Genomic DNA, 17,748 nt, shown 5'->3' with positions numbered 1-17,748 from the left:
TGGGGACGACTGAGGTGATCAGTGTCCGCGCGGGCACTGGCACGTGACTTTCCCGCCTTTCTGTGATGACGTCACCAGCAGTCGTCGTGCCAAGCAGTCGTAGTCGTCGTCGGCTCCTCCTCCGCGCTCTCTGGGAGAGACCATGTCCGGATTCCCGGAGTTCTCACGTCACTTACTGGGCTTCTCGGCTGCCCAGAACCAGACACCGGAGCAGTCCGAGTCCTCGTGTTACTCGGGCCGGGAGTCCCCTCCTCAGTCAGGAGCGCTGCGGCCTCATCGTGCACCGCAGACCCCGGCGGGCAGCTCCCTATCCAGCAGCCAGGCGTCTCCTGCGTCAATCCCCCGGGTGACACCAGGGGGCAGCAACACGGCACAGAACAATGGTGAGGAGGACGCGGACAGGGAGCAGCCTCTCAGAACTAGAGCAAAGAGACAACCAATCAGATCAATGCTCTCATATGTCAAAGACCCGGAAGGAGCATGAAAGCAGCAATCTGGTTGGTTGATCTGGGTGCAATATAAAAACAGCAATTTGATTGGTCTGAACGAGCTCTGAAGTAAAGCATCGCTCTGGTTGCTAAGAGCTCACAGTAAATGCAGTGATCCGGTTGCTATGGGGTTGGAGTGAATGCGGTGATCTGGTTGCTATGGGCTCAGAGTGAATGCAGTGATCTGGTTATATGGGCTTAGAGTGAATGCAGTGATCTGGTTGCTATGGGCTCAGTAAATGCAGTGATCTGGTTGCTATGGGCTCTGAGTAAATGCAGGTATCTGGTTGCTATGGGCTCTGAGTAAATGCAGTGATCTGGTTGCTATGGGCTCTGAGTAAATGCAGGTATCTGGTTGCAAATCGAGCGATTCCTTTACATGGACGGTTCACTCTTCTTTTACCGAAAAATCAGCATTTGTATTGATATGCAAATGAGGGTGAAGAGCTATGGTAGATCTGAAGCCTCCGTCACTCCAGATCCACTCCCGCCCTGCTCTTCCTACTCCTGCTTGACTGACAGTCTCAGTGCTGTGTGACTTGAAGCAAAGGAGCCATCATTAAAGCAGGAGGCAGCACTGGGGGGATAGAGCTGGAGTGACGGAGGCTTCAGATCTACCATAGCTCTTCAGCCTCATTTGCATTTCCAGACGCTGATTTATCAGTAATGGAGGCACAGACCGGCCAACTTAGGGTACGTGTCCACGTTCAGGATGGCCGGCGGTATCGCCGGAGCGGCAAACCCGCTCGGCGCTAAGCCCCGCCCCCTTCTGGGACGCGATGATGCCGGATGTGTTCACTGTACACATCCGGGATCATCGCACCCCTCGCATAGGACCCTGTGTTATTCCTTGCGGCGGCGCAGCGTCACCGCAAGGAACACGGGCATGCTGCGATCTTAAAAGATGCGCAGCATGTCTGGAGTCGCAGGGCCGACGGATGCGTGTTTCCACGCATAGTGGACACGGGATTTCAAAAAATCCCCTCCACTATGCTGGAACATCTGGACGCTGCGTGTTTGACGCTGCGGCCCCACGCAGCGTCAAACACGCAGCGTTTCCTGAACGTGGACACATACCCTTAAGGTATCTCTGGACTTGACTGTGAAACGGCGTCATATGCAGATTAATAGTTTGGATGTGACATCTGCTGACAGATTCCTGTACCAGAGAATTTGACATTTTTTTCACTTTTACATACAGTAATTCTCTGTAAGTTCAAGCTAGTTTTTGAACTAATAAAACAATGTTATATACAGATATAGATCGATAGATATGTCATTGAGATATATAATCAGCACAGTGCATGTGTACATGTCTTTAACTAATAAATAAATAAAAGAAAAAAATGGTGTGGGGTCCCCCTTATTTTTCTTAACCAGCTGAAGGAAAGCCGACAGCTGGGGGCTGTTGTTTATAGTCTGGGATGAGGTAAATAACAAGGAGCTTCCCAGGCTATAAATATCAGCTCATAGCTGTCTACTCAGCCTTTACTGGTTACTAACAAGGGGGGACTCCCTAAAATTTGTTGTGGTGTCCCCCCTATTCTACTATATAATTGTCTAAGGGTCACTTCCGTCTGTCCTTCTGTCTGTCTGTCACGGATATTCATTGTTCGCGGCCTCTGTCATGGAAATCCAAGTCGCTGATTGGTCGTGGCAAAATGCCCACGACCATTGCCACGACCAATCAGCGACGGCCATAGTCTGGCAGCGAAATGGCTGCTGCTTTACTGCCCTGCAGTCAGCGCTGAGCGCTCACACAGGGTTAATACCAGCGTTAACGGACCGCGGTGTAACGCACTCTGTTAACGCAGCTTGTTGTGAACTCTGTTTTTGGGCTCCCTCTAGTGGTCACAAGCGGTACTGTGTAGTGTTGTCTTTCTGCAGGTTGGCAGCATCAGCTGGTTCGTTATCCTTGGTTGGTTTCCTATTTAGTTCACCTGGATACTCAGTTCCTTGCCTGCTCTCAATGTATTCAGTGCTCTTCAGATTCCTTGTGACTACCTTGCTCCCAGTCTCTCCAAGACAAGCTAAGTTTTTGTTTGATCATTTTTTGATTATCAGCATTTATTATGTTTTTAGTCCAGCTCGCTAAAATGTGATTTCTTCGCTTGCTGGTTGCTCTAGGGGACTGAGTTTCTCCCCCCCACACCGTTAGTTGGTGCGGGGGTTCTTGAAATCTCAGTGTGGATATTTTGTAAGGGTTTTTTACTGACCGCATAGATTCCCTTTTCTATTTTCTGCTATCTAGTATTAGTGGGCCTCATTTTCTAAATCTGTTTTCACCCCTGTGTATGTGCCTTCCTCTTACCTCACCGTTATTATATGTTGGGGGCTTCTATTTCTTTGGGGATTATTTCTCTGGAGGCAAGAGAGGTCTTTCTTTCTCTCTAGGGGTAGTTAGTTCCTCAGGCTGGCTCGGGACGTCTAGGATTTTTAGGCACGTTCACCGGCTACTTCTAGTGTGTTTGGATAGGTTCAGATTTGCGGTCAGTCCAGTTTGCCACCTCCCTAGAGCTTGTCCTATGTATGTTACTTAGCTGGAGTAATTTGTGATCCTCAACCACTAAGGATCATAACAGCAGCTATTAACCCTGTGTGACCAACTTTTTACTATTGTTGCTGCTTATGCAGCATCAATAGTAAAAAGATCTAATGTTACAAATAATAATAATTAAAAAAAAAGGTTATTCTCACCATCAGACGTTGCGCGCTGTCCTCGGCAGTGCAAGCGGCAGGTTCCGGTGCGGCAGGACCGCGACGTCATCACAGGTCCTGCGCTCATACCAACCCTGGGACCGGAAGCTGCCACGTGCACCGTACACAGGCGCCAGGACTTCAAGGGGCCTTCGGAAGGTGAGTATATGTTTATTTTTTATTTTAAGTCTTTTTTAACCATGCTATATACTGCGTGGGCTGTGTTACATACTACTACTACTGGGCTCTGTTATATACTACATCTCTGTGCTATATACTATGTAGCTGGGCAGTATACAACGTGACTGTCCAATATACTACATGGCTGTGCAATATACTACGTGCTCTGTGTTATATACTACGTAGCTGTGCAATATACTATGTGGCTGTGTCGGTTCTGTTATATACTACGTCGACTGTGCAATATACTACATGCCTCTGTTATATACTACGTGGCTGTGCAATATGCTACGTAGCTATGCAATATACTACGTGCCTCTACAATATACTACGTCGCTCTGCTATATACTACGTCGCTGACCAATATACTGCATAGCTGTGCAATACAATACATAGCTGTGCAATACACTACGTGACTGTGTTATATACTACGTGGCTGTGCAATATACTACGTGGCTCTACAATATACTACGTGGCTATGTTATATACTATGTGGCTCTGCTATATACTACGTGGCTGACCAATATACTACGTGCCTGTGCAATACACTACGTGGCGATGTTATATACTACGTAGCTATGTTATATACTACGTCGGTTGTGTTATATACTACGTCCCTGTGCAATATAGTACGTAGCCTGTGCTATATATTACCTACATATTCTAGAATACCCGATACGTTAGAATCGGGCCACCATCTAGTTTTTAATATCCATCAAAGGCTAAGCAGACAGCTGCAGGCTGATATTAATAGTCTGGGAAGGGTCCATGGATATAGGCTCCTGTCTAGACTAACAACATCTGCCCTCAGCCGCCCCAAAAATGGCACATCTATTAGATACGCCAATTCTGGCGCTTAGCCTCCGCTCTTACCACTTACCCTGGTGCGTGTTTTGTTCAAATAAAGGACTTTGCTCAGTTTGCATGTTTTTTTACTTAAACGCACAAGGTTAGTAATGGGGGTGTCTTATAGATGCCTCTCCACTACCTACCACTGGGCTTGATGTCAGCTGACGGAAAACACCCCAAAACCATTACCCCACTTGCCAACGCACCAGGTCAAGTAGGAAGCGCTGAGGCAAAGCGCCAGAATTGGCGCATCTAATTGATGTGCCATTTCTGGGGCGGCTGAGGGCTGTGTTATTAGTCTGCGAGGGGGCAACATCTATGTCTCCTTCCCAGCCTATTAATATCAGCCCGCAGCTGTCTGCTTAGCATTTGCTGGTTATTAAAAATAGGGGGTACCCCACGTCATTTTTTTTCTTTATTTATTAGCTAAATACATGTCCAGTATGCTACACACGCACTGCACAGATTATATATCTCGATGATATCTTTTTATCTGTCTTTTTTTATCTATTCTATTTTGACTTTTCATGCTGCGAATTTACTGATGAAATGTTGGGTTTCCTATGAGATGGGAGCAATTTTTTTCCTCGCACCTATTGACCTGCTTTGCTGAGTCTCGGTCGTTTTACGCGGACACTTGCAGCATGCTGATATTTTTTCCACATCCCAATTCCAGGTGAGAAAAGACTCGCAGATGATCACTGCCTCATTGATTAACATTGTCACGAGTGCAATTCGATTTTCTTCCCCACATTGCACACGTTTTATACGCAGATGTGAGCGAACCCTAATATGAAGTGTAGCAATAGGCTCTGGTTTTTTTAGCCTGTTACGGCTGCCAAGAACTTTACAAAAAAAGTGTCAAAAACTGTGATAAAGCCAGGAATTATTATTTTTTTTTTTACAATAGCCTTTTGATTTGTTTCTAATTTTTAGGCTACGTTTTTTGACATAGATTTTGAACTTTCAAAATCCACATTAAATGCCCCGTCACACGCTCTCTGAATTCTCTAATGTGGATTTTAGAGCAAATCTGCTTCAAAATTTACGTTAAGAAAATCACTCTAAAAACACGCAGAAAAAAAACACTTGTGCAATATAGACACAGTTGAAGTGAATGGGAAGCTTGTTGCCAGCAGATTTTAAGAGGTTTTTTTTATTTACAGATTTTGTTGCAGGATCCCTACAATAAGCCGCGTGGTGAACCTCTGTGTGAACATGCGCTATCAGGGGGTGTTTTTTGGTGCATTTCCTAAACAAAAACTGCATCAAAGCCACGATAAAAACATTTATGAAAAGTGCTTCTTTTTCTGCAATTTACAACCAGAAAATGCCCTAAAGAATTGACACAACATGTATGATAACACGCAGATAAAAAATGCAAATTGCACTATTGATCTGCTTTCTCATTCAAATCAATTGGGATTTTTTTGCAAGCAGAATTTAAAGATTTTTTTTTGTGTGTGGGGGTGGTGTTCATGGATTCTGGTACATTGTGGAATTTAGGTTCAGAAACGCTGCAGATTTCAGTTAAGGAATCTTCATAACATCCTCAACAAATGTGCAAAATGTGTACCTAGCCTTCGCTTCGTTTACGTACGCTTTTGTTTCTTATGTATTTGTTTTTACTTAATTTATAGTGTGGTTTCTTTCATGCATCAATCCTATTATACAGAAATATATGTCAGCCTTGCACCCGGCCTCCTGGCTCATCACATCCACAAAGATAACGATCAATATGTAGACGGCTGAACTGCTGCTCAGAAAGTCCTGAATGTCGCTCGGTCACCGGAATCCCCTAGGAGGGAACATTCTATGTAATAAGATCTGTCCTCATTTTCACAAATATTTTTTTTCTATAACTTTTTCCACAGAAGCTTATTTTGCCGACAGAAGTTCCTTTGCGGATTATACAAGCGCCGTCCATGCTACCTCTGGTACCAGCGGCTCTTCCAGAAAAGCTCCCAACAGTCCCTGTGCTAGAAAAATGGCCGGCGGCTTCTTTACAAAGTCCAAGCTCCAGACGCCAGTGACCGGATATACAGGTAGTGCTGTCCGATGACTTCCATCATTCAAACACTGCATGGGAAAAAGTATGTGCCCCCCCACATCCACCTCCTGTGGCTTCCTCTGATGTCTTACATCCAGAGACATTAATATGGAGTCGCTCCTCTGCAGATATAACGGCTCTCGCTCTTCTGGGAAGGATTTCTACAATATTTTTGACACGTCTGTGGAAATTTTTGCCCCTTTATCCACAAGAGCATTTGTGAGGTCAGACCACACTGCTGTACGAGGTCAATATTTTCCCTTATCAGCAATGCTTTGCTTATGATTGTCACATGGATGAGATGACTACCATCCCCATTATTCACCGCACACATCGGGCGTTGCATTCCTTAGTATAACAGATCATTCTTTCATTTTCCAGTGACCACTTCGTCTTCAGCATCGGCTCGGCCTACAGCTTCTGCGTTTGTAGCGGTGGTGGAAGGACGAGGACTTGCAAGAGGAGAAATTGGCATGGCTAGTTTGGATTTAAAGAACCCGGATGTGGTTTTATCTCAGTTTTCAGACAGCAGCATTTATGTGAAGGTGAAAGTATTACTATAAGTGTGAAAAAAAGCAGTATTACATAGTTTTTTAATATTCTGATTTTCTCTATTTTCTGACATTTTGATGGCCTACCATTAATACAGGACTTATTAACAGTTATTGAATATCATAGAAGGTCTTAGATAAGTGTCTGTAATCACCTGTAAGGCCAAAAGCTTCCAAGACTTCAAGCCAAAATATAATAATAAATGGGTTGTCCTGCAAATAAAGGTGGGTACTCAAAGCCATAGGTCAAGGTGAGCAGCACAGATGGAGACAGTGATGCAGCGAAAAAGGACAGCACCTGGATTGATGAGGACCAGGACAGCAAGTTAGGCCCCTTTCACACATCATTTTTTGCCGTCAGTCACAATCCGTTGGCTCGACGGATCTGTCGCAGATTGTGAAAAACTGATGCGATGGATTTGTTTTTTTCAACGGATCCGACTAGCGGATCTGGCTAATTGGATCCTAAATAAATCGGACAGATCCGGCAGCCATAGGCTTCCATTCGAGCAAGCGACGGATCCGTCGCTGTCCGATTTTTCGACGTACACAAAAAATATTACTTCGTCCCTCGTCTCAGGCCGCCGGACAAACAATTTTCGACTGATCTGGCGAACGACGGATGAAACGTGAGGCAATCCGTCGCTAATACAAGTCTATGAGAAAAAAAACGGATCCGGCGGCATCAGTCTCCGGATTCGTTTTTTTTTAAATTCGACGGATTGCGACTGATAGCAAAAAACTGATGTGTGAAAGGGGCCTTAGGCTACTTTCACACTAGCGTCGTGCACTGCATGTCGCTATGCGCATAGTGTGGAAGCGCCGAACAACGGGGACAGCGGATGCTGTTTTTCAATGCATCCGCTGCCCCATTGTGAGGTGCGGGGAGGCGGGGGCGGAGTTCCGGCTGCGCGTGCGTGGTCGGAAATGCTGCAGACGACGCACCAAAAAACGTTACATGTAACGTTTTTTGGTGGCGACCGACGGTCCGACGCGGTCCGACGCAGCACGACGCAACCGTCGCACGACGGTTGCGACGTGTGGCAATGCGTCGCACTGCGTCGTTAATAAAAGTCTATGGAGAAAAAACGCATCCTGCAAGCACTTTTGCAGGATGCGTTTTTTCTCCAAAACGACGCATAGCGACGTCGAGTGCACGACGCTAGTGTGAAAGTAGCCTTAGCAAGCAAAGCTGGAAGCACTGGATGCTGCTAGAGGACTGTCACGCACTGAAACAGCAGAGAATTGTATGCAGTCTGGAACTTGCAGCATGTATACGGTTGATAGCAGAGCTGAGAAGTAGTAGTTAGGCCGGTTTCACACGTCAGTGGCTCCGGTACGTGAGGTGACAGTTTCCTCCCGTACCGGAGACACTGACACACGTAGACCCATAAAAATCAATGCATCTGTGCAGATGTCATTGATTTTGTGCGGACCGTGTGCGGACCGTGTCTCCGTGTGCCAAACACGGAGACATGTCAGTGTTCGTGGGAGCGCACGGATTACACGGACCCAATAGAGTCAATGGGTCCGTGTAAAACACGCACCTCACACGGACATTCTCCGTCTGGGGTCCGTGTGGCGTGCCGGAGACAGCGCTACAGTAAGCGCTGTCCCCCCCACATGGTGCTGAAGCCGGTATTCATATCTTCCCTGTAGCACCGTTTGCTACAGAGAAAATATGAATGATAGTGTTTAAAATAAAGATCCATGTGTCCGCCGCCCCCCCACCCCCTGTGCGCCCCCCCCGCTGGTCAGCAAATACTCACCCGGATCCCCCGTCGGCAGTCGCTCCTTCCTGGTCTGGCCGCGGCTTCTCTACTGTATGCGGCCGATTACACTCATGAATATGTGGCTCCACCTCCAATAGGGGCGGAGCCGCCTATTCATGAGTGTAAATGAGCGGCCCCACGTGACCGCATACAGTAAGCTGCGGCCAGACCAGGAAGGAGCGACTGCCGACGGGGGATCCGGGTGAGTATTTTCTGACCAGCGGGGGGGGGCGCACAGGGGGTGGGAGGGCGGCGGACACATGGATCTTTATTTTAAACACTATTCTTCATATTTTCCCTGCAGCAAACGTTGCTGCAGGGATGATATGAATCGCAGCTTCAGCACCATGCAGAGTGGGTACCACACGCTCCGTGTGGTACCCACTCGCCATACGGGCGGCACACGTGTGCCGCAGGTATGGCCTCCGTGAGTTCCCAGGCACACGGACACGGATAACTCCGGTACCGATTTATTCCGGTACCGGAATTATCTGGACGTGTGGGACAGCCCTTAGATAATGGAAAGCAGGCAGGAGTTGCTGGGAAAATAATCCAGCTGGCTGAAGTAGATTCTTGAAGTAAATGAGGCTAAGACCTGCACAATCATGTAGCTATGTGCTATATTTTCCTGAATACTCAGACAGCACATGACTGCCTGAGCCAGCCTTAACCTCTTTTACATTTATTTTTTATTTTGGCCTCTTCTGGTCATGACACAGTGATGAACTTCTCTCTGTTTTTCTAACTAAGTTTTAATGATATCACATTTTCCAGATAATAACAAAACTCCAGATTCTGACTCCCCTTGAAATCTTGATGCCGAATACTGCGTGTGAAAGTGGAAAAAGCGCAGAACTGTTTCGCCTTATCAATGAAAACTTTAAGGTGCTCCGTATATTTGTGTTTAAGGGAACTGGTTTAGATTCTTTTTGGAATAAAATCCATTTTTCTCCATTTAAGATTTCTGTGGATATTTGGTGCTTATTTCACACTGCAGACTCACAACAATTTATTGTACAATGCAAGTAAACTAGATTGTTCAAAATCTGATTTGTCATGTTATATGGCATAAAAGTCTGCAAGAACACGAGAGCATGGCGTGGATATCAAATCTGCAGCACACTCATTCTTATGCCTTGTAAGGCCTCTTTCACACTAGCGTTGTGTGACGTACGTCGCAATGCGACGTTTTGGCGAAAAAACGCATCCTGCAAAGTTGCCCGCAGGATGCGTTTTTTTCTCTATAGACTTGCATTAGCGACGGATTGCCACACGTCGCATCCGTCGTGCGATGGATGCGTCGTGTTTTGGCGGACCGACGGCACAAAAAAAGTTCCATGTAACTTTTTTTGTGCGTCGCGTCCGCCATTTTCGACCGCACATGCGCTGCCGAAACTCCGCCCCCTCCTCCCCGGACATTAAAATGGGGAACCGGATGCGTTGAAAAACTGCAATCGCTGCCCCCGTTGTGCATTTATTTCACAACGTACGTCGGGCCGACGCATGGCGACGGCCCCGTACCGACGCTAGTGTGAAAGTAGCCTAAGGCCGGTTTCACACGTCAGTGGCTCCGGTACGTGTGGTGACAATTTTCTCACGTACCGGAGACACTGACTCACGTAGACACATTAAAATCAATGTGTCTCTGCACATGTCAACGTGTTTTCACGGACCGTGTGTCCGTTTGAAAAACATGGAGACATGTCAGTGTTCGTGGGAGCGCACGGATCACACGGACCCATTAAAGTCAATGGGTCCGTGTAAAACACGTACCGCACACGGATGCTGTCCGTGTGCAGTCCGTGTGCCGTGCAGGAGACAGCGCTACAGTAAGCGCTGTCCCCCCAGCTTGTGGTGCTGAAGCCGCCATTCATTTCTTCTCTCCAGCAGCGTTCGCTCCCATAGGGGTGGAGCCGCATATTCATCACTGTAATGAGCGGTACCACGTGACCGCTCATACAGGACAAGCTGCGGCGCTGAGAGGATGCAACGATGGAGCTGGGTGAGTATTTCCAACGGGCGGGCGCACAGGGGGTGGGAGGGGGTTGTTTACCGGGAACTTTATTTCAACCGCAAAAAAAATTAAAAAATGATTTTTCATTCCTTCTTTCCAGCGAACGCTGCTGGAGAGAAGGGATGAATGGCGGCTTCAGCACCCAAAGCAGGGGACAGCGCTTACTGTAGCGCTGTCTCCTGCACGGTCCGTGTGGTACCCAGTCGGCACACGGGCAGCACACGGCTGCCGCACGTGTGCCACACTGATGTGCCACGTGAGCACACGGACACGGATAACTCCGGTACCGATTTTTCCGGTACCGGAATTATCTGGACGTGCTAGACTGGCCTAAGGGTGAATTCCCACTCAGCAGATTTTGTTGCTAAATTTAAGTGATTGAAAATCCCATTCATCGTAATGGGAACGTCTCAGATGAATGGGACAGTTGTAGATCTTTGTGCCAGAACTTTCTGTCAGTAGATCCACTCCAAATATGCAACATGTGAAGATACCCTGGGTGAAATCCACAACCAAATCCTCAATGAATGTGAACTAACAGAAAAATACACGTAGAGATCACAACTTAGATGAAAAGTTTATAAAGTTTATGTGATCTGGGGAAAAGGTTAGCGTTTTCTTTTTTTTTTTTTTTTTTTTAAATGATGTTCATGATCCACATTTGGCATGCGTGTGTAACACCCGTCCGAGGTGAGCATGCTGAGAACATAGAATCCTAGATTGTTAGAATTAGAATGGACCTCTGGAGTCATCGTGTCCAACCCCCGGCTCAATGCAGGAGTCACTAAACCATCTCAGACAGATGTCCGTCCAGTCTCTGTTTGAAGACTTCCATTGAAGGAGAACTCACCACCTGTCATGGCCGCCTGTTCTACTCATTGATCACCCTCACTGTCAAAATTTTTTTTCTAATATCTAATCTTTATCTTCTCCCTTTCAGTTTAATTCCATTGCTTCTCGTGTTTCCATATGCACATGAGAATGATGATCCCTCTACACTGTGACAGCACTTCAGATATTTAAATACAACTACGCAATCAATAGGATATGAATATATATCAAATATCACCCCATAATATTAACAACACCTACTCAAAAAAAAAAAGGGGTGAAAAAAACAAGTACAAAACCAATATGGTAAACTATATAAATTTATTCAATAATATTAAAATACATATGAGAAAAGGGGAAAAGATACAACAGAACAGTACAAAAAAACCCCAGTGCAATAATTGGAGTGGGCTATGGACAGAATAATGATTAAATATAATAATACAAAAAGTATATATATCCCATTACATATAGCCTACATATGTTTGCAAACATGCATTCAAAGAAGTCAAAAAAAGGCAAAAAGAATGGGACAGAAAAAATACCCTATAACATAATATAATCCATACCCAATAATATCCTGCTAGCTCCAACGCACGTTTCGCCTGGACGTGGCTTTTTCAAGGAGTCAAACATTCCCAGATCCTTTACCCGTTCCTCGTAGGACATACTTTGCAGTCCGCTCACCATCCTGGTCGCTCTTCTCTGAACTTGATCCAGTTTTCAATGTCTTTTTTTACAATGTGGTGCCCAGAACTGGATCCAGTATTCCAGATGAGGCATGACCAAGGAGGAGTAGAGGGGGATAATTACTTCACGTGATCTAGACTCTATGCTTCTCTTACTACATCCTAGAACTGTGTTTTCCTTTTTTTGCTGCTGCATCACACTGTTGACTCATGTGCAGACTGTGATCTATTAGTATACTCAAGTCTTTTTCACACGTGCTGTTGCTTTGTTCTATTTCTCCCATTCTGTAGATGTAATTTTCCTTTTTCTTGCCCAGGTGTAGAATTTTGCATTTCTCCCTGTTTAATACCATTCTATAGTCGCTGCCCATTGTTCAAAGTTATCTAGATCCTTCTGAATCCTTTCTCTGTCTTCTCTAATGTTAATTATCCCTCCTAGCTTTGCATCGTCTGCTAATTTGATTAGTTCACCTTAGGGTACTGTCACACTATACGATTTACCAACGATCACGACCTGCGATACGACCTGGCCGTGATCGTTGGTAAGTGGTTGTGTGGTCGCTGGAGAGCTGTCACACAGACCGCTCTCCAGCGACCAACGATGCCGAAGGCCCCGGGTAACCAGGGTGAACATCGGGTTACTAAGCGCAGGGCCGCGCTTAGTAACCCGATGTTTACCGTGGTTACCAGCGTAAAAGTAAAAAAAAACAAACAGTACATACTTACATTCCGGTGTCTGTCCCCCGGCGTTCTGCTTCTCCGCACTGTGTCTGCGCCAGCCGGAAAGCACAGCGGTGACGTCACCGCTGTGCTCGCTTTCCGGCTGGCCGGCGCTCACAGTGCAGAGAAGCAGAACGCCGGGGGACAGACACCGGAATGTAAGTATGTACTGTTTGTTTATTTTTACTTTTACGCTTGTAACCACGGTAAACATCGGGTTACTAAGTGCGGCCCTGCGCTTAGTAACCCGATGTTTACCCTGGTTACAAGCGAACGCATCGCTGGATTGCTGTCACACACAACGATCCAGCGATGACAGCGGGAGATCCAGCGACGAAAGAAAGTTCCAAGCGATCTGCTACGACGTACGATTCTCAGCAGGGTCCCTGATCGCTGCTGCGTGTCAGACACAGCGATATCGTATGGATATCGCTGGAACGTCACGGATCGTACCGTCGTAGCGACAAAAGTGCCACTGTGTGACAGTACCCTTAAGTTCCCTTATCTAGATCATTTAAAAAATCTTGAACAACACTGGGGCCAGGACAGAGCCTTGTCCTGGCCCTTCCTAAATGTTTCTGTGGCTTTCTGTTGCATCATTAGAAATCATTTGTTAATGGCTTTTCTATTGCTGATGATCGCACAGTATTACAGAAACAATATGGGGCCATTAACATTTAACAAACCAATTCTTTTGCAGTTCTTTACTAATAATGCAGCAGAAAGCCGCAGCGACGTTTGAGGCAGCTTCTTAGCAGACACCTCGGAGGCGTCCTGAACACGCACTATGTGCAATGTGCGACCCCTGCTAAGAAAGATCGTAATATATTTCAGCAGCTAATGTCATATTTCGGTTAAGTGTCCAAGATAAAGTGCAAAATGTCATAAAGGGAGACACAGTACACGTCCTGGCTCACAGAATCTGAGTCTGATTTATGGCGATATCTGCAGCCGATTTGCCGACGACATGCCACATTTCCTTACTTTGTCATATTGTGTGACTTGCAGGATGCCTCTGTTACCACTGTACAGCGGAAATATTTCAATGAAACCAAAGGCCTGGAATATATAGAACAATTATGTGCCCCAGAATTTAGCACGGTCCTAATGGAAATCAAGTCTAAGTATGTATGATGTTGTGCTTCACATGAAGTGTGAGAGTCCCTAAAGGGAACTTGTCAGCTGATTTATGCTGCTCCAATCGCGGGCAGCAAGACTCAGAGACCAGCTCCATTGTTGCCGCCTTGTAAGCTTTCCTCTGACTACTTTTATCTTCTAGGTACTACTGTCTGGCTGCAGTTGCTGCTTTGCTGAAATATGTGGAATTCATCCAAAATGCAGTTTATGCTCCAAAATCCCTGAAGTTTCGCTTTCAAGGAAGTGAACAGACAGCAATGATCGACTCTGCTTCCGCTCAGAACCTCGAGCTCCTGGTGAATAGCAGAGATGTCAGGTGTGGCCAGAGCTGGTTAAAACAGTTAAGCCCCTATTTATCAAGACCGATTTGGAGCGCCCCCACGCGTAAGGGCAATGGGGTACTTGGTACCAGGTCCTTCTCTGCTCGGGGAATGTCACGGTTGCCCGACCCGGTCTGTGGCCCTTTTGAGGGGCGTCCAATTAAAGGTGAAGTTTGTACGGTGTTCGTGACGCCACCTGTGGTATTCGGTCAGGATGACCGACGCTGCTGAGGGGTCCGCTGGGGTGATGTTATGGCAGCTAGATGGTATACCTTCCCACAGGTGAAGTGTATCCCCAGGGCCTCCCAGAGGTGTAGTTGGTGATGGTGTAGGCGCGGTAATAACGAGGACACAGGGTTGCAGTCTCTTAACCTATTACTGAAGACTTCAGCGTCCGCAGTCCAGAGCACTGCTAACAGGGCTGGCTGAGACCGGCCGGTCCGAAGGCACATCCAGAGTTCCCTTATGCAGGTGGAAATCAGTGCCTCCCTACTAGCGCCTGTGTGTTGTAGTACTTCCCTGCTGAGCACCATGGGATAGTCCTCACAACTCTCTTAGATGTATCTGATGTTCTCTCTCCGTCCCCCAGATGGTATGGATAGGACGACCCGTATGACGGGGTAGGCCTGGAGCTATTTTATAGGGACCCTAGAGCATACCTCCCAACTTTTGAAGATGGGAAAGAGGGACAAAGTTTGCGGCGCGCTTTGCGCGCCGCGGCAAATTTTAGGCCACGCCTCTGACCACACCCATTCATAATTAGTCACACCCATATCCACATCCCAACCACACCCATTTAGCACTGCCGATCACACTGTTTCATATACAATAATTATAAACAAAAAAATATGGCCACACAGTGCCCCATACTGTATAATGGCCACACATGATGCTCCATACTGTATAATGACCGCACATGATGCTCCATACTGTATAATGACCCCACATGATGCTCCATACTGTATAATGAACACACATGATGCTCCATACTGTATAATGACCCCACATGATGCTCCATACTGTATAATGGCCGCACATGATGCTCCATACTGTATAATGACCGCACATGATGCTCCATACTGTATGACCGCAAATGATGCTCCATACTGTATAATGACCGCACATGATGCTCCAGACTGTATAATGACCGCACATGATGCTCCATACTGTATAATGACCCCACATGATGCTCCATACTGTATAATGACCGCACATGATGCTCCATACTGTATAATGACCGCACATGATGCTCCATACTGTATGACTGCAAATGATGCTCCATACTGTATAATGACCGCACATGATGCTCCAGACTGTATAATGACCGCACATGATGCTCCAGACTGTATAATGACCGCACATGATGCTCCAGACTGTATAATGACCGCACATGATGCTCCAGACTGTATAATGACCGCACATGATGCTCCAGACTGTATAATGACCGCACATGATGCTCCATACTGTATAATGGCCGCACATGATGCTCCATACTGTATAATGACCGCACATGATGCTCCATACTGTATAATGGCCGCACATGATGCTCCATACTGTCTAATGACCGCACATGATGCTCCATACTGTATAATGACCGCACATGATGCTCCATATTGTATAATGACCACACATGATGCTCCATACTGTATAATGACATACAGGCACGCAGCTCACACACAGGCACGCAGCTCACACACACGCAGCTCACAAACACATGCAGCTTTGACACAAATGCATCACACACGCAGCCATCACACACACACGCAGCCATCACACACACACGCAGCCATCACACACACACACGCAGCCATCACACACACACACGCAGCCATCACACACACACACACGCAGCCATCACACACACGCAGACATCACACACACGCAGACATCACACACACACACACACACGCAGCCATCACACACACACACACACACGCAGCCATCACACACACGCAGCCATCACACACACGCAGCCATCACACACACACAGCCATCACACACACGCAGCCATCACACACACGCAGCCATCACACACAGCCATCACACACACACACACAGCCATCACACACACGCAGCCATCACACACACGCAGCCATCACACACACGCAGCCATCACACACACACACGCAGCCATCACACACACACACGCAGCCATCACACACACACAGCCATCACACACACACACGCAGCCATCACACACACACACACACACACGCGCAGCCATCACACATGCAGCCATCACACACGCAGCCATCACACACACACGCAGCCATCACACACACACACGCAGCCATCACACACACACACACGCAGCCATCACACACACACACACGCAGCCATCACACACACACACGCAGCCATCACACACACACACGCAGCCATCACACACACACACGCAGCCATCACACACACACACGCAGCCATCACACACATCACACACACACAATCTCCTCTGTGATGCAGGGGCGGCTGATGTCCATGTGCAGCTCTCTGCTGAAGTCTTCAGTCTCCTGCTCACAGCTCTGCACTATCCCGGCACCTCCCCCGTCTCTCCTTCTCTGCCGGGATAGCAGCTAAGAGCAGAAGCCGGAGCTCCGTGCACACACAGCCAGAGGTAGTGAATCGCTGACCTTTCTTCTTGATTGCTGCAGGCTCTCTCCTTCAGCGTGGCAGCGCCGCACAGGGGGCGGGAGGGGGGGGGGGGGTGTTGCGCGGGCGGTCAGGAGGCAGCTTTTATAAAAAAAAAAAAAAACAGGCTCTCTCTACGTCCCGGAAGTGGGCGGGGCTTCACCGGCGGCCGCAAATTCGGGATTTTAAATGCCCGAAGCGGGACAGCGGGACCCCGGTGCCAAAGCGGGACTGTCCCGCTGAAATCGGGACGGTTGGGAGGTATGCCCTAGAGACGCCCCTCTCCCACAATTTGCCTCCGTTGTCTTCATTAGGTTAAAGCCAACTTCGAATTAACTGTCCTGCCGTTGTTTGAAATAATGCGTAGAGCTGATTACTCCCTCAGTGTTCCGGCCAAGGCTACGCGCCTCAGAAGGAGGCTGCCGATCTTGAGGCAGGACTCCTCCCGGTGTTATCTCCTTGTGCTGTGATCTCGTTTCTCACTCTCCACAATATACTTCGCTTCGTGTCCTTTCTTAAGATGCCGCCGCAATGAGGTGCAGGCGCAGCTTCGTAACGTTCTATCTCGTGCTCTGTCTCTGCCAGGATCCCACCCCTGACAGGGACCTCTGTCTGCAGCTCAGATGTTCCTCCTTCTCCCCCTGTCTGCCTGACAGGTCCTCTCTGGGACGAACCCAGGTAGCTTTCTGACTGACTTCTTATCCAACCCACCAGTTTTACCCGTGTGTGAGGAGTGGCCTAATACATAGAACCTTTGCTCCCCCTGGTGGCCGGAGTGTAAAGTGTAGTGTGTGACTGTGATACCTGGTCAGGTGAACTCCT

General features: G+C 47.4%; 1 protein-coding gene across 3 annotated transcripts in view; it reads left to right on the top strand.

The window, feature by feature from the left end:
* MSH4 (mutS homolog 4) overlaps positions 1 to 17,748 on the top strand; it is a 47,294-nt gene continuing 29,546 nt past the window's right edge. For 2 of the 3 annotated variants that reach the window (XM_077278810.1, XM_077278812.1), the window contains exons 1-6: positions 1 to 383; positions 6,089 to 6,259; positions 6,646 to 6,809; positions 9,362 to 9,472; positions 13,850 to 13,965; positions 14,121 to 14,294. In XM_077278810.1, coding sequence (XP_077134925.1) covers positions 143 to 383; positions 6,089 to 6,259; positions 6,646 to 6,809; positions 9,362 to 9,472; positions 13,850 to 13,965; positions 14,121 to 14,294 — 977 coding nt within the window. In that variant the 5' untranslated portion in view covers positions 1 to 142. The remainder of the gene's footprint in view (positions 384 to 6,088; positions 6,260 to 6,645; positions 6,810 to 9,361; positions 9,473 to 13,849; positions 13,966 to 14,120; positions 14,295 to 17,748) is intronic. The other variant, XM_077278811.1, reaches the window with a different exon arrangement.

The sequence above is a fragment of the Ranitomeya variabilis genome, chromosome 8 (genome assembly GCF_051348905.1).
Source record: "Ranitomeya variabilis isolate aRanVar5 chromosome 8, aRanVar5.hap1, whole genome shotgun sequence".
Lineage (NCBI taxonomy): Eukaryota > Metazoa > Chordata > Amphibia > Anura > Dendrobatidae > Ranitomeya > Ranitomeya variabilis.
Note: the sequence above shows the minus strand (reverse complement) of the source record. Positions and strands in the feature narration are given on the sequence as shown.